Source organism: Argopecten irradians, chromosome 2 (assembly GCF_041381155.1).
Source record: "Argopecten irradians isolate NY chromosome 2, Ai_NY, whole genome shotgun sequence".
In the NCBI taxonomy this organism is placed as follows: Eukaryota; Metazoa; Mollusca; class Bivalvia; order Pectinida; family Pectinidae; genus Argopecten; species Argopecten irradians.
Window position 1 is genome coordinate 22,577,901 of NC_091135.1, and position 22,423 is coordinate 22,600,323.

At 34.8% G+C, this 22,423-nt stretch overlaps 1 protein-coding gene and 1 long non-coding RNA gene across 9 annotated transcripts in view; one reads left to right on the forward strand and one right to left on the reverse strand.

Moving 5' to 3' along the window:
- Window positions 1-13,106, reverse strand: part of LOC138314829 (uncharacterized) — a 29,048-nt gene extending 15,942 nt beyond the window's left edge. The window contains exons 1-2 of one of the 2 annotated variants that reach the window (XR_011207426.1): window positions 12,833-13,106; window positions 10,960-11,097 (exon numbers count right to left, since the gene is read on the reverse strand). This is a non-coding gene — a long non-coding RNA (uncharacterized lncRNA). Of the gene's footprint in view, window positions 1-10,639; window positions 11,098-12,832 lie in introns of those variants that run through there. The other variant, XR_011207425.1, reaches the window with a different exon arrangement.
- LOC138314828 (histone deacetylase 4-like) overlaps window positions 1-22,423 on the forward strand; it is a 161,502-nt gene that overhangs the window by 96,516 nt on the left and 42,563 nt on the right. For 5 of the 7 annotated variants that reach the window (XM_069255400.1, XM_069255394.1, XM_069255398.1 and 2 more), the window contains 5 exons: window positions 2,145-2,213; window positions 14,049-14,263; window positions 15,569-15,704; window positions 16,023-16,128; window positions 17,767-17,864. In XM_069255400.1, the coding sequence (XP_069111501.1) occupies window positions 2,145-2,213; window positions 14,049-14,263; window positions 15,569-15,704; window positions 16,023-16,128; window positions 17,767-17,864 (624 nt within the window). Of the gene's footprint in view, window positions 1-2,144; window positions 2,214-9,185; window positions 9,528-11,895; window positions 12,195-14,048; window positions 14,264-15,568; window positions 15,705-16,022; window positions 16,129-17,766; window positions 17,865-22,423 lie in introns of those variants that run through there. The other 2 variants (XM_069255399.1, XM_069255396.1) reach the window with 2 other exon arrangements.

A 22,423-nucleotide genomic window follows, 5' to 3' on the forward strand; every position in this document is an offset into this window, starting at 1 on the left:
TATATCCCTGTTAGTTCACCTCTGGGTTGCTTGTTCAAAATCTTCTTTGGGCAGTTTACTATACTGAACATAACCGTCTATATCTTCATTTTTGACTCATGACAAATTCTTTATAGCTGGTACAGAGTCTAAAGAGGGCGAAGGTGAAAGGTTATAGAGGTTACATTTCAATGTAAGATATGAATGACAGTGACATTCCTGAAGCATGTGAATGCCTGACATTTATGTTGTTGTCAGCCTATGATAAATGAAGATGAAGCAATGAATATTAAAGAAATCGGACATAAGCAAAGAAAAAAATGGACTAGCATATAAAATGTAGGTTTGGAAGGGAAAGATGTACCAGATCGGTAGGGAGGGGTGGAAATTTAGGTTTAGTTCATAAGTGTGGTATACATACCAGCAGCTTACTTATACCATAAGATTAAAGTGATGTAAAATATGTTTAGACAATCAAATATGTACCGTTTTTGAAACATTAAAATTATAAAGAAAATAAATAGGGCACATGTGTTTGAACCATTTTGGGACCAATCGATCTACAAGATGGCCGCCAAGCAGCGATCTTGGATTTTGATAGTTGAAGTTTGTTACCGCTATTTCCCAGAAATTACTGAAGCGATCTGTCTCAAATTTTATATGTAGTATGTTTGAAAAAGTTTGAAAAGCAGAGAAAAGATCCCTCTTTCCATTGTCAGACGTAGATCATTCTTTGGTGGGCGCTTAGATCCCTCTTGGATCTCTTGTTGCTCATTGTTCTGTCTCCATGGTGTTGCAAATTCTCTGGTAGATTAATTAAACATTCATAAGCATTTGAGTATTAAAAGGATTGACTTCAAAAACCATATGAGCATTTGAATATTATAAGGATTACTAAAAAAAAATTTTAAAATTGAAGTGCAGAATCATATTGTATTTGATTGAGTGATAATTGAAAGTACTTATCCAAGATATGTCGTTAATTAACGAGCTGAGAATAAATATGAAGAAATGACAGACCCCATTCCATTAAATATGCATTTGATTTTAAACACAGAAATTAAAGCATTAACGTATTGAATTAACATTTTAAAGTGATACATTGTCATCAATAATGATGAAGTATTCATTTATTTTAATAAATTTTTGACATTTTGCCATAAATTCAGTTTCATCTTATACTTGAGGGTGAAAGCTATTTTAGGAATAAATTAAAACCTTTTTTAGGATATGATGGGATAATACACAGTCAAACCAGGTTAAATTGAAATCTTCAGGGAATAGAGAAATTCTTCAAATTACAGTTTCATCAGACGCAAAATCTGTGGTCAACATACATTTTTATGTACAAATACATTTATTTCAGTCCCATGTAACAATAATACAACATAGCATAGTTCATTGATATTTTATTGCGCCATTATTTACAATTAGTTATATTTTTCAGTGATATAATTTTCAAAAGTTTATGAACTCCCATAAGAGTATGCGCCACTTTCAATCTCAATGAAAATATATAATTGTCGCTCGCCTGAACTAGATCAGGATCACCAAAAATAAATAAACAGAAATATATTTTAAGTGGGTGGAAGATGTCTGTGAATCCTGTCTGATTGAATGTATTGGTTTGAACATTTTCATATCAAGATCTCTGACATGCGTACAACACTTTATATTATATGTAAGTTTTTGGAAGCTCAATTGTTTATGAATGTGTGTGGAAACATCATTCTATTTATTCCTATTGTTCAAATACACGTTTTCACAAATTCATTTTCACAATTGACGTGTTAGCTTGTCTACGTCACCGGTCACGGTGACTTTTGAATTAAGTGGTATAAATTCAATGGTTAAGGCTTGCCATTGAATGATCTTCATTACTTCCACTATTGGAGTAGCGTTGCTTTGAACTTCTTGCAAACATTGCAACCTCTATATCTATAGCCGAGTCATTTCAAAACTTTATATTTTTTAATTTCATGACCATGCCATTCAGTGCTAAAAAAAAAAAAGATTCTCCATTGATACAACATTGAGGTGATAATTTAAGGCATATAGTGTTACGGTATTCTGATTGGGTAATGATACTAATTGTTTTAAAAGTTTTTTAAGTCTTTCACTTAAAGTTTCAATACTAATGTTACTTTCAATTTTGTATTTTTCAGATCCCATTGGTCCACATGATTCTACAATGGAAATAAACAACCACTTCTCCCCGGTCAGTCGGAAGACGGGTAAGTTACCTCAAAACATTCCAAATTTGTCTTACCAGTACATAAAGTCCTAGCTGACATTGAAGGCGATAAAGTAAGTGTTCTGTTCTAAGCTTGCATTATTGTCCTTAATATTACTGTCAAACTATTCCTCACCTCTAAAATAAAAGCCATGTTTAAGCACGGGAGACTGATTCCTGTAAATTAGTACCTCACAAGTGGAAAAAAAATGTCACTTTACACAGGTGGATTATTTCAACACAAAAAGCATGAATCATGCAAACTGAAACTCGCAGCATTTAGCCGATAGCATTTATACCTGTACAATAATGTCATAATAAGTGATGTTATTTGATAACAATCAATATGGTAATAAGGGTATTCCCTGCACAACGCCATGACATTGTCTGTTCTAGATAGTGGATCTGGGTACCTGTTAAAGGTTGTGTAATAGATGTTGATATTTGATGGTAGATCAAAGTAAGGGCTGGGTTTTTTTTAAACTGAGGCCGATTCCTGCTTCATCTGCCTGTGATACGTATCTATTGTAGTAGGTTATGATAGGAAGGTAGAGCACACCTGTTAACGATCTCTCGTTATATACCTGGATGTATTATTAGAGATAAGTAGTATGTCCTTTCACTTCACAGCAGGGGGTATAGCACTGCTGACGATAATTGCCTGCCTTTTCCAATAGAATATGGCAGGTCGATAGAATCGCTGCCTATTGTTCTATCATTGGGACCTTCAGCTCGGAGATCTGGGTTGGCTATAACACGTATATAGAGGGGTTGTTTATAGGAATACAATTTGATGCTAATGTTATGTGCCATAGATGTAACATTCTTATTGTCTGTCATTAGCACAGATGAATAAGAGGGTTTATGATGAAAGCAATAAATATATCGGGTTGTTGCTTTCTTTTGTTACTGGTCATTTCTGTTTGTGTAGTTTATAGGCCGCCCCGCTCAAGGAAAAATAAAGCGTTTCATACATTGTTGCAAAATACAGCAGGATTTCAGTATTCATCAAATTTATTTTACTTTATCATGGTCAATGTTGGCCATTGGTTATGGTGCAAAATGTATATCATTAATATAAGTACACATACAAATAGTGACAATAGTTTAGCTGGATATATGTGAAACACTTATTTAACTAAAGATTTATAAATTTACTTGAAATAACTCAACAATATTTACATCAACAGTCTCATAAAAAAACCCAATCGACTATAAATTAAGATTTTTCAGAATTTTTTTTGAAATTCTGAACTGTAAAGTTTGAAGGCTTTTGACTTTAATTGGTCCTGTGACAGATAAGCTACAGCTAAAGTAAGCCGACACTAATTAATCAGTGTAAAGACTGGTGTCTTGACTATATATCTCATAGACGGATTCAAATCTCTCGTCCATACATCAAAATCGTTACAAACGAGAATAATTGACATCTGAGGAAGGTGTGTACTTGTTATCTGGTATTTATCAGACTTCTGTCTGGGACCATCTCCTTACCTTGTGGAGGGCTTACTATGGTTCTGTACCAATGTATAAATAGCATCAAATATCTACATGAAAAGAATCGTTGTTTTGAGCCTAAAATGATTATTTCTTATCCATATTATGGACAAATGATCCTGATTAAACTTGCATTGATACAATCTGAAAAGTTAGTTCTATAAATAGTCTGAAAATAGACATTTAATTCTTTATGATCCACAGATCAAACCTGCATAATGGATGAGTCTAAGTGATCTACATGTGTATATGGTTCTGTGTAGGACATTGAGATTTCTAACTCTATACCTCATGGTTAATGTCTTCTAGCTTCAGTCTGCCATCATATCCTACCTTTGGGTTGTAATTCACTTGTAAGTGACTACCTTTGGGTTGTAAGTGACTAACTTTGGGTTGTAATTCACTTGTAAGTGACTACCTTTGGATTGTAAGTGACTACCTTTGGGTTGTAATTCACTTGTAAGTGACTACCTTTGGGTTGTAATTCACTTGTAAGTGACTACCTTTGGGTTGTAATTCACTTGTAAGTGACTACCTTTGGGTTGTAATTCACTTGTAAGTGACTACCTTTGGGTTGTAATTCACTTGTAAGTGACTACCTTTGGGTTGTAATTCACTTGTAAGTGACTACCTTTAGGTTGTAATTCACTTGTAAGTGGCTATGTTTGGGTTGTAATTCACTTGTAAGTGGCTACCTTTGGGTTGTAAGTCACTTGTAAGTGACTAACTTTGGGTTGTAATTCACTTGTAAGTGACTAACTTTGGGTTGTAATTCACTTGTAAGTGACTACCTTTGGGTTGTAAGTCACTTGTAAGTGACTAACTTTGGGTTGTAATTCACTTGTAAGTGGCTACCTTTGGGTTGTAATTCACTTGTAAGTGACTTACTTTGGGTTGTAATTCACTTGTAAGTTGCTACTTTGGGTTGTAATTCACTAGTTGTATTCACTGTAAGTGACTACCTTTGGGTTGTAATTCACTTGTAAGTGACTACTTTGGGTTGTAATTCACTTGTAAGTGACTACTTTGGTTGTAATTCACTTGTAAGTGACTACCTTTGGGTTGTAATTCACTTGTAAGTGGCTACTTTTGGGTTGTAATTCACTTGTAAGTGGCTACCTTTGGGTTGTAAGTTACTTGTAAGTTAACTGACTTTGGGTTGTAATTTACTTGTAAGTGGCTACCTTTGGGTTGTAAGTCACTTGTAAGTGACTTACTTTGGGTTGTAATTCACTTGTAAGTGGCTACCTTTGGGTTGTAAGTCACTTGTAAGTGACTTACTTTGGGTTGTAATTCACTTGTAAGTTGCTACTTTTGGGTTGTAATTCACTTGTAAGTGACTACCTTTGGGTTGTAATTCACTTGTAAGTGACTACCTTTGGGTTGTAATTCACTTGTAAGTGACTACCTTTGGGTTGTAAGTCACTCGTAAGTGACTAACTTTGGGTTGTAATTTACTTGTAAGTGACTACCTTTGGGTTGTAAGTCACTTGTAAGTGGCTAACTTTGGGTTGTAAGTCACTTGTAAGTGACTAACTTTGGGTTGTAATTCACTTGTAAGTGACTTACTTTGGGTTGTAATTCACTTGTATGTGGCTACTTTTGGGTTGTAATTTACTTGTAAGTGGCTACCTTTGGGTTGTAAGTCACTTGTAAGTGACTACCTTTGGGTTGTAAGTCACTTGTAAGTGGCTACCTTAGGGTTGTAAGTGACTACTTTTGGGTGTAAGTGACTACCTTTTGGGTGTATTAGTCACTTGTAAGTGACTACCTTTGGGTTGTAAGTCACTTGTAAGTGACTTCCTTAAGGTTGTAAGTCACTTGTAAGTTGCTGTAACCTTTGGGTTGTATGTCACACTTTCAATGTGAGAAATCACATTGCAGGTATTAAGACATCCTCTTTCGTGGATTTCTTTGAGTACTCCAGAGTGTTTCTACCTTTAAACATATAGATTGTTTAACACAATTAACAAAACAAATTAAATTAAACATCACATATTATATATAACCATTGTTTGAAAACCTTGACAATTTTGTAACTCAATATAAGGCAGGTCTGGTCCAAACCCAGAACCTCCCAAAACAATAACTGGACACTCTATTAGCTAATCTTAATGGTTATAAGGGAATGACTCGGTATGAATCCTGCTTGAATTGTAATAAAAAGGGGTAAAATCATATTTTTTGGCTGACCAATAAGTTTTGAGCTGTACCTTTTAAGCAAAGGATATCTTATCTACAATATAAGTACAGCTCATATTTCTGGAAGATATTGCAAAACTTTAAAAGGTGAAATTTCCAGTTGTATTAAAATTAGAAACACTATTAGATACTGTTCTACATGCAAATGCACTATTATTGTGAAAATTAAAGTATATTAAGTTCAATGATAGAGAAGAAATGTTGCATTGATCAAATTATGCCGTTATGCTTTCAATATAATTGTATAAATTGATGTTATCAATTCGAATGTTTTATTGATAACAGACATAATTGATCTATTAATACTTTATTTGTGGAAGCATGCTATAGAAAATGTCTATGTTCAGTGGCTATAATGCCATGTAGGCAATATCTGTAAAAAGGTTAAATTCAATTATGTTTGGTACGTAAGTAATTTGTTGCAAGATAAAAGGTCAAAATCTATACACAGTGAAAATGTAAATGTGTTTTCTATTTAAATAGAATATAAACCATGGTGTAGAATTATAATGTGCAGGCAAAAAACAGGTGTAATAAAAATTGATAACTATATGTAACAATAGAAGACTGATTTATCATAAAATGGGTGGTCATTGACAATTATTAAAAGGAAGTTTTGTTTAGATAAGCAGGGAGTGTAGGATGGAAACTGTTATATCTCCATTATCAAGATGTAGTTTATACAGAACAGGGTAGTTAACTGTCATTAAAAGCATTTGAAAAAGACATGATATATGTTTATATGACTAAATTGTGTATGTTCATAGAGAGTTGTTTTCAAAGATGTCTGTTTTGAAGAACATCAACTCTCTTTATTTGGTTCTAATAAGGTTAGTATCCCACAGTCGGCATGTATCTATCAATATAAGCATCAAAGTGATGATAAAAAACACTAAAATATTGTACTCTTCTTGTGGTCTATAAGAATGTATTACACTTTTTAACAGTATTTGTTTTTACACTTGGCCATACACTTGGTGGGGCTCAGTGTGTCTTGGTAAGGATGGACAGTTAAAAGTGCTCATGAGAGTCTTGGTGGGGATAGAATGGGCTCATAGGGGTCATGGTAAGGCAGGAATGGGCTCATAGGGCTCTTGGTGGGGTTGGAATGGGTGCATAGGGGTCTTGGTGAGGCTGTAATGGGCTATGATTGTCTTGGTGAGGCTGGAATGGGCTATGAGGGTCTTTGTGAGGCTGGAATGGGCTATGAGGGTCTTGGGCTATGAGGGTCTTGGTGAGGCTGGAATGGGCTATGAGGGTCTTGGTGAGGCTGGAATGGGCTGTGAGGGTCTTGGTGAGGCTGGAATGGGCTCAGAGGCTGGAATGGGTTCATAGGGGGTCTTGGTGAGGCTGGATTGGGCTCAGAGGCTAGAATGGTGAGGCTGGAATGGGCTCATAGGGTCTTAATAAGGCTGGAATGGGTTCATAGGGGTTCCCCACTGTGGAGGGGATGGTGTGTGGTGTATGCTTCCCCATAGTGGAGGATTCGTGTTTGACTATAACTACACTAGATTTTGTAAAAGGGATCATCTGTATGAGTAATTGATTTAATCGTTTATTTATAAATGTAGTGGCATTCAGAAAACACAATGTAAAGAGATTATAGTTTTTGGTTTACTTAAAGATGCTGACTATTGCGAGGTTTCATTTGGACACATCAACCGTTCAGCATAATGAAACTGTACATGAAGAAACTTATTACAAATTATGTATATTAAGATTGACTTTTAGCCTTCTCAATGACCAGGTAAGATTCTTTATATACATCTGTCATTTCTTTACCTGTGGGTCGTTAATCAAGGTTAGTGAAACAACAGGTGCTAGTCATACTTATATACACACCACAGAGTTACAAGGACCACTACAATTGTATAAGAATTAGATTACACAAACGGATGTTTACTAGAAATTTGGTGTTGTGACATTTATGTACTTAATACACACTCGCAGTATAGTGCAACGAAGTTTCAGGTAAAGTACTCTGTCAGTAAAGTCAGACATTGCTTGATGTTGGGTATTACACAGACGTCATATGTACCTTACAGCAGTTTGTTTCAAATGTATCATGATAATAAAATATAAAAGAATAGGTAGCTCTTCAAATATATTTCTAGACTTATGTAAGGAAGGAAGAAACATAATTTTAATGTCAAGGTGTGAATGCATTAACTTGCAAGGCCTTGCAAAGTTTGCTCTCACCTTTCGGCTTGTGCACTATCCCCTTTTGGGGAAAGTAAGCAAGGTCAATATTCCTTCTCTGGACAACACTGTGAGGCATTTGTGCCCTTTGAGTAAAGTCATAGATGAGAACAAAGACATGACGTCATGAACTGGCGCTGGCAGCTTTATTAGGTTTTGATTTAAAATCAGTCAAAGTGTAGGATTTTCAAGTTATGTTGGAATGGTATTAATGTGTAAGGGTCATCACCAGACTCTAGAATATTCAAATCATCAATAAAATTTGAAAATTACAATTTTATCATTTTTGTCTCTGCAAGATGTGCAATTCCTAAATTCTAAACTAGGCAGAGAGTCAAGTATTGTGGAGACTATCTTTTCAACAACTTCTGGTGGCCAGTCTAATGGAAGTGTATACGTTATATTTAGCATATAGAGTCAGCTTAGGCCTGCACTTTTCTGTATTTGCATATTGCATACTTTTTTGCCATTATGGGTAGGTATTGATTGTGACATCATGTGTTTGCATGTGTAGCGTCAAAACAGCATGACAAAACTACTGACGTCACAATGATTACCTACCTGCAAGGGAGGTTACTCTGTGATATGCACAGACAGAATTGGATGTGTGACTATCCATTTTATTTATGTGGGTGATGTCAGAATGTGAAAACATACAGCTCTACTTGTTTTAATACCCATTTGACAGAGATGAGCCATCAAATATTAAAACTCGGGTAAATGAGGTAGCGAGTCTTTATCACTAAAATACCCACTCAGCCATACAGTCTAATACAACCATAGAATTAGATGTCATCATTGATCAACGCCAATATTAAATGGCGCCCATAACCCCAGAACATTTGACATCACCAACCACTTTACACATAGTGAATGGAGAATTCTACAAGCTTTTATGATCATTTTGTAAGGGAAACAAAGACATCAATAATATAAGTATATATACATATAAAGATTTCTAACAGGTAAGGGTATGTATAGTTAAAGTCTACTAACACAACACATATATACACACACACAATTTCTGTATTGTTATATATATAAATAAACGTTGCTTGTTCGTGCCTAATACATTTTCTCATCACATGACCCCAAGACTAGAAGTGTTTATAACATGCAGCTCCAGGCATGCTTTGGTGCTTGTAAATAAAACCATTTACGTCACAGATTGGCGAATCCGACAAGCTTTTTCAAGTAGTGATATCCTATTCGTCAGAGTAGAGTTTGTTTATCGGACATAAAGAGCTGTTTTTACGCTGAGTGCAGCTGGGCCTCACCAGAAGGCTAGCTGTGTTTGTACATGTATTTCATTCAGCTTGTTATCTTTAAGACATGTACAGTTGTGCACTTTCAGTGAGTTTGGGATAAAAATTTCTCAAGATGTTTGCTTTCATGTCACGAGGGAGGTTTGATCCAGGTAAGAAATAGTATCATTGGAATTTTGATGACATGATGTTTCACTGTTAAATATTATTTTAGATCGATTTTTTTTAGCCAGGTCAGCTGTTAACAGCCTGTTATAGTTCTCACTTTATGTTTTTATGGTGTGATTAAAACATTGCATAACATTTGTTTTCAAATGTATTTACTGTAAATTTATTTATATTAAATATTAAATGTTAAAACAAAAGTCAAATTATTGTAAGGTTCTTGTACTTTTTCATGCAGTTGTAAAATACACAAACAGTACTGTCTATTATCTCTTAAGAAACCAGATTGATCCAACCAACCAACCAATTAGCTTCCCCTCGTTTGAATTTTAAATACGTTAATTTGTAGGGAAGATGCTGTTGTATATAATTAAGTTGTATGGGGGTCTGATATAAGAGGTGGGCATTGGTTGATTTACACAGATAATTGTGTTACATTTGGTACATTTAAAAACAATTAACTCTATCTTTGATACTTACAGAAAGAGCTCTGTACAGCAATCTCAACTAATTCACTACGTTAATGGATGAGAATTTCATATCTTTTGACCATGATTCAGTATATTTTGAAATGTATGATTACAAATTTAGAAAAAAATCACATAACAAAGTGTGTTGTTTTGAATGAAATATAAAAACTGACCTTGGGTACTAACTAGAACAAATGTCTGCTTTTGTCATGTAAAATCTAAAGACGTCACTTATACCTGATCAAAACAGGTTAATTTGATGTAGGGGTATTCAAAACTAATTACAAAGCACTATATATATATATACACATAACAAAGGTGGATCATGAATACCTCCAGAAACAGTTGGCAAAGATTCAACAATCACAGCCAAATATACTCTCAACATTGATCAGAGCCTCTCCAGTTTATTGACATGCTGAATGGATGTAGTGAAAAACGATTTTACCGATTTTACCGAGGATTGTGTGTCTATATATGTTGGGGGTAGAGGTATAACACATAAGTGTAATACACTGTTATTACAACTGTGATCACATATCAATTCTCCATAGAGCCTAGACACGAAATATCATACCTATGTATTTAGTTAGATTTGGGGATAGAATGAGTGTCAGATGAATATAGTATTTCAACATGCTACATATTTATTCCAAGCCAGAATACAGGAAGATTACTTTGTGGAGTTAATTCCTTCATGTTATATGTTTATGTCTATCACGTATGTCCTCCTCTGATCAGACTTGTGGTAGACGCCTCCCCTTGACACTCATGATAGACACCTCCCATTCACTTATTATAGACGCCTCCCCTGATAAGACTTGTGGTAAAACCTCCACGACAGACCTTTGGTAGAAGCCTCCTCTCAACAGACACATTATAGATGCCTCCCCTGATCAGACTTGTGGTAGACACCTCCCCATGACAGAGTTATTATCTAGATACCTACCATTGACTCATTACATTTGTCTTCCATTGATTCATTAGATGTCCTCCATTGATTCATTATAGACAATTATAGATGATGCTCTTGAAGTTCCTCAATTTAAACATCCACAGGTGGATGCCAAGGTGATACTCTTGAACTCTGTCAATATAAACAAGAAGTGAGAAAGCATGCATTGACGGCTACACATTCTCTTAAGTTTATTTTAAAGAAGTTTCAAACATTATAGCTTTGATTTGGATGAAATCAACTCAGCTTCCTTTATTTTCTAACTGAAAGGATTTGATCTGGTCATATAGCTTGGTAGACTCAGCATCATATATCATATTGGAATTGACCGGACTCATCTCTAAAAATATACACAGATGTCAGTCGTACACTGTATATCTCGCTATCAACAGAAATAGATAACTACAAAAAATCACATTACACTCATTATTTCAGATTTACATCATTATGCTTTATTAATTCATGCATGTTGAAAAGATTTGCATCGTTAATGATTCATTAAGACAAAATAGAGATATGATCCAACCCTAAAAATGCACCTGAGCAGGTAGGCAGATATGGCGTATGTATATTAGAGATGACAGCCCCAGGATATAAAGCTTATTTATATATAAGCTCGCCAGGAACGTCACGTTTACCACCTAGTTTGGTGGTGATCGCCACACTTACTTATATGACAGTATAGGAGCGTCCATGTGTAAGGCAGATGGTTTCAGGAAATAGCCAATTCTATTGATGAAATAATCCTGACTCCGGAATATTATTTATACCTGGTACAGTTGTTGAGTTCTATGGATGTTTTTTTCGGTGGTTACATATGGTGCGTGACAAAAGAATAAGATTTCTTTCATGATGGATGGTTAAATGTCATCGGATTTGAGCGTTTGTTTTTTTTTTTCTAATTTGATAAGAGATGATATACATATTTGATGAGCTGTTCTTTTCTCAGTATATGACAACATGAGTGAGGATTAATTCATGTAAAGTGATATTTTGTCAGTAAAAAGATATGCCTTGAGTGAAAATTAGTGACCAACTCTATGTTCATTTTCCGATATTACATTGTTATTTTGGATACCATTTGGAGTCCCTATGGAAAGTGATTAAAATTTTTATTATAGTGTTTGTTTGAGAAATGGATGTAATACGATACCGAAGTGGTAAAATGTACCACAGGAGAAAATCTCGGTTTGCTGGATGCCCAGTACATCACAGCTTCCATAGCAAGAGTAAGTATGATCTGGATGTGAGAACGAAATGATTCAGCAAAACAGCCAGTCTGTATGGAATCTCCAAAGAGTTGTCTGGTACAGGTCTGTTCACATGGTCCTGATAGAACTCTTTGGAGGTTGAGATTAGCTATTGTTTATGTTTCTCAGACAATTTTAAGCTTTGGTTATTTTCCGTCTTCATTGCTGTTTATTTTCTGTTTCATCTTTCTGAGATACAATAAATAATTTTGACAAGATAAAATGGAAAAGTAAGAGAAATTAAAAAAAAAATACAGATAACACCCCAATAGAATAGAAATCACAACCACTGGTTTGACAAATTTACTATCATGCAGGCAACATTAGCACAGAGAAATGACAAATATTGAATCTATGATTTACAGAAGAAATAGAAAATCATTATAAAACTACAATATAACTTGTTTGTGTTCTACTTGGCATGTAGTTGATCTTTTATGATTTGGTCTCAGAGTTAGAACGAGGAAGTCTCTCTACATGAACGTCCAAACTATAGGTCACCTGTTCTGTGGCTATTGCCTCATCTCATGTGAACCTCACATGTAAGCTTTATATATCATACAGAAAAGAAACTCATGCCCCCTCCCCCCAATATCAAACAAGAGACATAGTCTTACCCTTGTTGGTCTTAATACATCCTGTTGCTTCATCACATCATGGCATCCTAGTTTTAAATGTAGTTACAGATGTTTATCTCATTCAGCAATTCAGCCATTTGTAATCTAATTCATATTCTCCTCTTTTACATAAAGCTGTTCAAGCTAAATTATATCACAAACTAGGAAAAATGAATCCTGATTTGAGCTAACTATCAGATTCATTTTAAATAAATTAATAAATCTGCTATGAGTTACATGTGAACTTTTAAAATATGCTTAAAAATTAGTATGTGGTGCATGATTTATGTAATGATAAACTTGGTGCCTAGCACTAACAGGATATGACTGTTATGGTTTCTGCCCGATTCCTGGAATACATATATAAAAATGTGGTATATATATATGTGTGTAATACTAAATGAGTAGCATTCTGGCTTACAGCTACAATCCTGAACATCAGCTAGACGCTAGATGTGTTGGAGAAAAATCACTGACCTACAATTTGTACCTGTCAGTGTTATGCCTTATATGGGCCTCATATATATCTGACACCTGATTCACTCCACTGCTGTGACCCCTATAGTAGGTTTGTTTTGTTTAACATCCTGTATATACTGTATACAGTCCGGATCATTTTAGGACATGTAGGCAGTCAGGTGTCTGAATGGTCAAGGTGTTCATTGGTCAAGTTGTTCATTGGTCACTTTGTTCAGAAATATTACCAGTAACCCAATCCCCCCCCCCTCTGGGTGGCATTGGGCTTGAAATCTTCATAATGCAGTTGCTAGTGAGGTACTAACCACAGGTTGATGGTTTTCTACTGGTACTCTGGATTTATAGACCGTTAACATTACCAGCTTCTCTTGAAATGTGGTATTTTTGTGGCTTTTTCTACCTATAGCATATTTCTAATTCTTCATAATCATACTGATATCTGTAATCATACTCTAGATGGCATTCAGAGACAAACATTTATATGACATTGACATATAACCCTAGCTCTAGGTGACTGTCACTGATTTATTTAGAATTAACCCAACATACAGTTAGATTGGATTGTTTTATTAATTACTGCTGTGATTATTGTACTATTATGTACATATTTTACAGTTGGCTTGTTGCATACACATTGAAAAATGCTGAAAATTTTCAATTTAAAACCCATATGAATACTCTTTTTGTTTCATTAAGGAAAAGACAAATAAATTAATTGTTATACTGTTTATAATATCAGAAATCACCCCGTCTCCGCTTGCCTCCCCTGTGTTGAGCCGTCGCCCGCCACAAAGTAACTATTTGGTGGACCAACAGCTACAGCAACAGATAGCATCACTAAAACACCAACAGGATCTGCAACAACAGCTGCTACTACAACAGTTCCAACAACAACAGCAACAGTTAGCACAGGAACATGAACAGCAGCTACAGGAACACATCAAGGTCAACATGGTAGGTATATAGTGTGTGATGTCAGGGAATCTCAAGGTCAAGTAACACACAGATATTTATTAAAAAACGTGTGTCCCATTGTAAAAGATATATTAAATGAGTTTATCAAAGTCAATGGTGAAAAGGTCAAGGTCAGAAGGATACTGGAAATGTATTATCCTGTGGTCATTGAACAAGAAACAGGCTACTTAGGATGTAAAATTATTCTCTTGACCTCTGGTTAAAAAAAAAACTGTACAAACTGTACTTGACCTTTGACGTTCAAAAAAAGTGAATACGGTATTGCTCAAAGAAAACCTTTGACCTTAGCCATTTTACTGATAGACCTCATGGCCTTTGACCTTTGAAGCCTGTTTTGTTGAGACTTTACCACTTGACCTTTAAAGACATCCAGAATAAAAATGTATATTATACTGGTTGGACTGGAAATCTTTGTGAATTGGTCTTTGACCTCAGTTGACTCTGGTAAGATTCTCATTTGTTAATGCTTTGAGAAATGTTATTCATTGGCTTTCAGTCAAAACAACACAGCTAAAAAGATTTCACTTCAATTAATGGAAGACTTTATCTGTTTTTCTCAGGGATTTGACTACCTTTCACCTAATAGCTTTAATATAGAATGTGTGGGCTTGATTTAAAGCCAGTCTTATTGGTCGATCAGTTCTTCACTTATTATTTACAAGAGTACGAGGCTGAGTGCAGAATCCATTTTTAGCAATACATGGCCACATTTAGAACCAGAGAACTGGATGAAAATACAAGATAACATTGATTTTTTGGAAGATGTTTAGCTAGATCTCTCATTAGCTCCAATAGATGCAAGGCCGTGATGTTGATATAATTTAATGTGGCAGTTCATGTACGCTTTATGACCAGGAGATATTTTTGGCTAAGCTATTTGTCTTCTGCTGGTGTCATTAAGGAGATCAGACACTGGGATATTTATATCTGACTTATATAATGGATTTCACATGTAAGGCAAATCAAATTAGCCTGCAGAAGTTAGTACTGAATACTGACCTTTTACTTTGTTCAACAAAGAAAACAACATTAAGTGGAATTTTGAGGTCTTTGGCCAGTGTGTAATATGCAAATTAAAAAAAGCGATTTTGGGGAATTTATTGATTTTACCTTATTACCAGTGAAAGTGCCTTCATTATGTTTTATTCTTCGCAATGTAATTTCAGAAAGAAAGACTTGTTTAATCTGTTTAATGAAGACTACAGAATTATGAGATTAATTTGTTGCTGAATTTGTTCAATTAACCATAGTATGTTAATTTGTGTGAATTATCTCCCTTTTCAGCACCTTGTTCTACTCCAAAAACAGCAGGAGTTTATTGAACAACAGAAGAAACTGGAGGAACAACACAGGCTTGAAAAAGAACTCCTGGAAAAGGAACGATTAGAACAGATAAAGAATAAAAACAAGAATGAAGAAAGTAAGGATAAAACAGCTTGTTATTGATTTGGGGTGTTTGACCAAAATGTCAGTAACTATTATTAGAACTATTTAGGACTTACCAGGTTTTGTTGAATTTCCAGAAAAGAAAAAAAAAAACAAACAAATCACAATTCTACCAAAAGTGCAAATCTGTTGGGATGGTAATAACATTGTTGCTATGAGTTATTGATTCAGATATTCTTAACACTTATGCAAAGTGAATTAAATTATCTTTCCATCTTAGTGATAACAGAAGGCGAAAGTTCTAGATCACATTTAACTTTGGGGGTAACTTATCATTACGTTGTTGTCATAGGTGCCATAGCATCTTCAGAAGTTAAACAGAGGCTACAGGAATTTGTCCTGACAAAGAAACAGCGGGAAGCTGCAGCACGAAATTCTCCCCCCCAGTATCGTCACTGGTAAGTCAAGCATAAAATTCTCCCCCACAGTATCGTCACTGGTAAGTCAGGCACAAAATTGTCCCCCACAGTATTTTCACTGGTAAGTCAAGCATAAAATTGTCCCCCACAGTATTGTCACTGGTAAGTCAAGCATAAAATTGTCCCCCGCAGTATCGTCACTGGTAAATCAAGCACAAAATTCTCCCTCACAATATGGTCACTGGTAAGTCTAGCTTGAACTTCTCCCTTACAATATCGTCACTGGTAAGTCAAGCATAAAATTGCCCCCCACAGTATCGTCACTGGTAAGTCAAGCATAAAATTGTCCTCCACAGTATCGTCACTGGTAAGTCAAGTATAAAATTTCCCCCCACAGTATCGTCACTGGTAAGTCAAGCATAAAATTGTCCCCTACAGTATCGTCTCTGGTAAGTCAGGCACAAAATTGTCCCCCACAGTATTTTCACTTGTAAGTCAAGCATAAAATTGTCCCCCACAGTATTGTCACTGGTAAGTCAAGCATAAAATTGTCCCCCACAGTATCGTCACTGGTAAGTCAAGCACAAAATTCTCCCTCACAATATCGTCACTGGTAAGTCAAGCTTGAACTTCTCCCTTACAATATCGTCACTGGTAAGTCAAGCATAAAATTGTCCCCCACAGTATCGTCACTGGTAAGTCAAGCATAAAATTGTCCTCCACAGTATCGTCACTGGTAAGTCAAGTATAAAATTTCCCCCCACAGTATCGTCACTGGTAAGTCAAGCATAAAATTGTCCCCCACAGTATCGTCTCTGGTAAGTCAGGCACAAAATTGTCCCCCACAGTATTTTCACTGGTAAGTCAAGCATAAAATTGTCCCCCACAGTATCGTCACTGGTAAGTCAAGCATAAAATTGTCCTCCACAGTATCGTCACTGGTAAGTCAAGTATAAAATTCCCCCCCACAGTATCGTCACTGGTAAGTCAAGCATAAAATTGTCCCCCACAGTATCGTCACTGGTAAGTCAAGCATAAAATTGTCCCCCACAGTATCGTCACTGGTAAGTCAAGCATGAAATTCTCCCCCACAGTATCGTCACTGGTAAGTCAAGCATGAAATTTTCCCCCACAGTACACTCAATGGTAATTAAGTTAAGGTTGAAGCTCTCCCAAATAAACAATTATACGCCTTGGCTTTGCCTAGCTACCAAAGTGACTTTGATATAAAGATATACAATTTATCTCAGCTTTCACTTAATCTACAGGTGCAAAATAAAAACAGCATCCATATTGTTTTAATTAGTGATATTGATGTAGCCGCATTTGGCACTGTGTGACAGGAAGTGTCATTCCTGGTCTATTTTAGTCCCAACCTTCATACACAGATTTTCGGGATCAATTTTAGATCAAGATTTTTATACTCACATGTTCACAGTTCTTTTTACTGAGCAGTAATAAACACAAATTGCACAATTTGCTAAGTGCATTTGGGAGAAGCATTTTTATATGTTCAAAGGTCCGCCAAAGAATAAACATTTTCCTTTTGGACCAATTTCTTTGTATTGTACAGTATAGGTCAGGTTATGGAAAGAAATGTTTTAGCAAAATGTTTTAAAGATCAAAACTTATCAAAATTTTCTTTTCATTAATTTTCAAAAAATGTTTCTTTATTAGGGCTGACCAAAGTTCGCCACCACAAACAGGATTGTCTCCCCCTTATGGTCCACATTTATTAGGAAAATATGAAGATGACTTTCCGTTACGGAAGACAGGTATGTACATTTGCTTGCCCTTATTTTCTGTGTTGAAGCATCATGTTAGCGTTGCTTGAGTTTGTGAGAAAGTTTTTACTTATAAAGCCATTCTGTTTTGGAAACAATTACTGATTGTGTTTGCTTCTGTCAACTCTAGATCTAGTTTTGAGCCTTCTTAATTAGTATTAATTCAATAACAATCAAATTCCAACATCTTTGTGGCAAGACTTCTCAATGCTCATCTGAATCCATCTATATTTTCATTCCATGCATAATTTTAGTATTTGTATACTGCTATTATTTTCGCTGTGAAAATTCCTAATTTCTGCAATTTATTCAAGCTCAAAAACACAGAATCTGTCCTTGCTATTTATAATACACACAACACAAGGGAAATGCAGTATCTCCTGGTGTAATATTAAAATAATAGATCAGGAAGCATTGTTAATGTATCATATACATAACATACAAATGTGTATATGTAAATGAGAAAGATTTAGATTGATATTCATCACTAATAGAAACTCATTGAATAATGACATCAGTAGATATTTTTTGGCATTTAAGAAATACTAGATTACTATAAAGATCCAATGTACATATCTTCAAGAAAAATCTCATTAATACGAAAAAATGATGTTTTATAATCTTGAAGGAAACTGAAATTAACTAAACCTTACTGATAATGATCCTGACATTCACTTTAAAAACAAACTAAAGTCAAAAATCATTTTGCTGGCAAATCCAAAAAATCCAGTTAACTATGCTAAACGTCTAGAGGTTTGTATGGCCTATCATCCTATTAATAGCCAGGGTCATTTAAGGATGTGGCAGGTTTAGGTAGTGGAGGAAAGCCAGAGTACCCGGGGGAAAAGCTTCTGACTAGCGGTCAGTACCTGGAAAGTGAAAACTGAAAGACTAAACCACAAGTAAAGTATATTGGGCCTTTAATCATTTCATATAAACTCAACATATACTGGTAATTTGAAAGTTTTAAAAGCTTCTTGAAATGCATAAATAAAATAAAAATTCTATCTAATTAGATTTGTGTTGGTGATTTGATCACTCCTGTTTATACTTGTGGAATCGTTCTGAAAGCTTTTGATGTAACAATGGTGATTTTATAGCCTGCAAGTTATCTGAATAATTTCTCATTTATTTGATTCTACATTAAATGATCATTTATAAGGAAATCTTCCAATGTTCAAAGTAATATCCTCTAATATTGCTAGCTGAGAAACTATTATGGGATAGCTAATGCTGTGAGAGGATTTTAATGTGAGTCATTATGGATAGAAATAGCTGTAGGAGTCATTCCTGGATTATATGACATTTGGAACTTCTCTATTACATTATAAAAACTCATTATTTCCTGCTATATACAGATTATAACATGCCATTATATATCTCCTCTGTCTAATTTATGTAAATGGTGGCATATTTCTCTCTAAAATAGCTCAAGAGTGAGAGAATAAGCCTCAAATTAAACACAGACATAAGCTCGTTATAGTTATTAAACATTTTTATTTCACAATTTTTGGACAAAAATAACCATATGAAATGTTATAAAATTACAATATATTACTGTAATTAGCTGCCAACCAAGGATTATTGACGCCCTTGGTTCCAAATTAATTATATAGGGGTATGTATTGGGTAACTTATCATAATCCAGTCCTTTTATGGCACAGCTTGTAATGATATCGTATAGAGGCAGTAAATATATTTAACAGATATTTCTAATTTAAAGTGAGAAAACACACCAAAAGAGTTACAACAAAAAACATACCAACAAAAAAACATCCATTTCGAAATATTGACTGTCTAGTGTTATTACAAATGACATTTCCTTAAAAAAAAAAAAATCCTTTTTTTTTCTGAATTGATTTAGTTGAATCTTTTGTAATTTTTTATCAATATAGCAAATAAATTGATTTGGCATATTTATTTCTGAAGGTACACACACTTGAAAATAATGATAGATACTTGTACATCATTAAACACAGAAAAACACCTTCAAGTCAGAATACTGAAATTCCTGTCGGGGCTTTACAGAAAGCAACACCCAATGTCGGAATGACAGTAATGGTGAATCTATATATAGGTACCATTGTCTAAAAATAGGGTAGGATGAACCAAGTGAAGCATTCTGTCTTACAAAGGTTCAACATTACTTGTGGAATGAAGCATTGGGATGGTTGTGTAGCGGTGTATATAGATCCTCAGCATGGACCGACAGCACGAAAGTGTACGAGTCAAATGTGTCCTTGTCTTAGTTGTTTATTGTTGTTTGTTTCATGTTTTGGTCGTACCAAGCCATCCTCAGCATTTTATTATTTTTTTTTGATATATATAAACATTTTTGTTTTGCAAACAATATACATGCAGTAAGCGACTTCCCCATGTACATGTAGGAATGCATTCTTGGCCTTAATTTCTTTACTTTCATTTTATCCCCTCATTATAAACATGTACATATTTTTCTTTAATTTTGCATTTACATTAAAATATGATTGCAGTAGACATATGATTAAGCACCTGCCATTTGACTTTATATATGTTAATGCAGTAGAAAACATTTTAATTGCATAGTATAGTTATAATGTATATGTATTCAGAGAATCTCTATCTAGATACTATTTGTCATTAAGACAAATAAATGGTGCAAAACCTTCAAGGACTTCAAGGACTATATAGAGAAAAAAAAGAGTCAAGAGTCCATGCAGCTAAGCAAGTATTGTTTAAATCAGAGAGTTCGAAAGGTTACACATTCTGTCTAAATATAGACTTATCGCCAATCTACAAATCTGACCGCTCTCTAATCTCCTGGTCATTAAGGAGCCTATTTATAGGTCAGGAAGGTTGGTCACTAAATATTAATGACCACAGCTGATAGCTATCCTAGAGTTTGTTTCTTAATGACACTGGCTCAATAATTGGCCCAAGAAATTTAGATAAAATGTAAATAGAAGTTAATAAGCTGTTCAGGATTTAAAACCACACCCATAGGATCAACTTTGTACTATTTTAATTGTGTCATATGTCAAGATTGCTTGAGGTCTAGTTAAGATTTCCTGATTTTGAGCTTTGCTGAATGTTAAGCAGATTACCTCCTTCACTCCTGATGACACATTTGGACTCTTCTTGGACTATTCTACATCATCACCTGGGACAGCCCATTATAAAATTTCAGGGATGAATGGGTTGAACTTATGAACAGCACTATGTTGTTTTATTTTGTCCATTTTCTGATATACTCTAATTCATTCACTGTTTTAATATGGTATAAATGTCAACAGTATGAGGAAACCAAACTCATATTTGTGCCCAAGTAATAGGGAGTAAATGTGTAACTTCTTGTTAATCTCGTTCATCATAGTTTGTAAAGTCATTTCCTTAAATAAAACCTTGTCAGGTAATTTATGTTGCTGCTTTAACCAAAACAAATGTGTAGATATTGATGTAAAACCTGTTTAATCTTGTTATAACCTGAAATCCATTTAGGGTTTGTGAAATTCTGATATCTCACCATACCCTGAGAAGATACTGCTCAGTTTCAAATGACTAACAAATGTATGTAAGCTACAGATATGTCTATATAGTTCCTGTCAGCTGGATAAAACTCCGGCCCTTCTGATTTATAGTGGTATTTGGTCCATTTTAACTTAAATGATATCTGGTCTATTTTAACTATAGTAATATTTGGCCCCTTTGAGCTAAGTGGTATCTGGCCCCTTTGATCCCTATGAGTCAGCTATATGAGTATTTTGATCCATTGAGCTATAGTGGTATCTGGCCCTTTTGAGCCTTATGAGTCAGTTAGTTATAGGGATATTTTGATCCATTGAGCTATAGTGGTATCTGGCTGATTTGATCCCTTTGAGCCAGCTATAGGGATATTTTGATCCATTGAGCTATAGTGGTATCTGACCACTTTGATCCCTATGAGCCAGCTATAGGGGTATCTGGCCGCTTTGATCCCTATGAGCCAGCTATAGGGATATTTTGATCCATTGAGCTACAGTGGTATCTGGCCGCTTTGATCCCTATGAGCCAGCTATAGGGGTATTTTGATCCATTGAGCTATAGTGGTATCTGGTCTGTTTCAGCTGTAATGATATCTTGTCCCTTTGAGCTATAATGATTTCTGGTCCCTTTGATCTGTAGAGACTCTGAGCAGTAAAGATATTGCAAACATTCGATTTCAACTATAAGAAATTCCTTCTCTTAAAATTTCCCATAGGAAACATTGCCGAAGTCCCTTGAGTAAAACTTAACCTCTATAATGTTCCCTATTATAAAATTTTAATTTAAGGAGTTTCTGTTAAAGACTGTGTGAAACTGATGCCAGATCCCTTGGGCACAAGAGCTTCCTTCTTTCGGTCAAACAAATTAAATTACTAGATAAGAAATAAAGATATTTCAAAACTGTTCCTGAAATGTAAAGGGATTTTTGGTTACTTGAAAGAAAAAAAAAATCATAAAAAGATTCATACATGAAAAAGAATGTTGAAAACTGAAAACTAGACAATACCTCGGCTCAAAAAGAAGAGTATTAACAAGTTTCTCTAAATGTA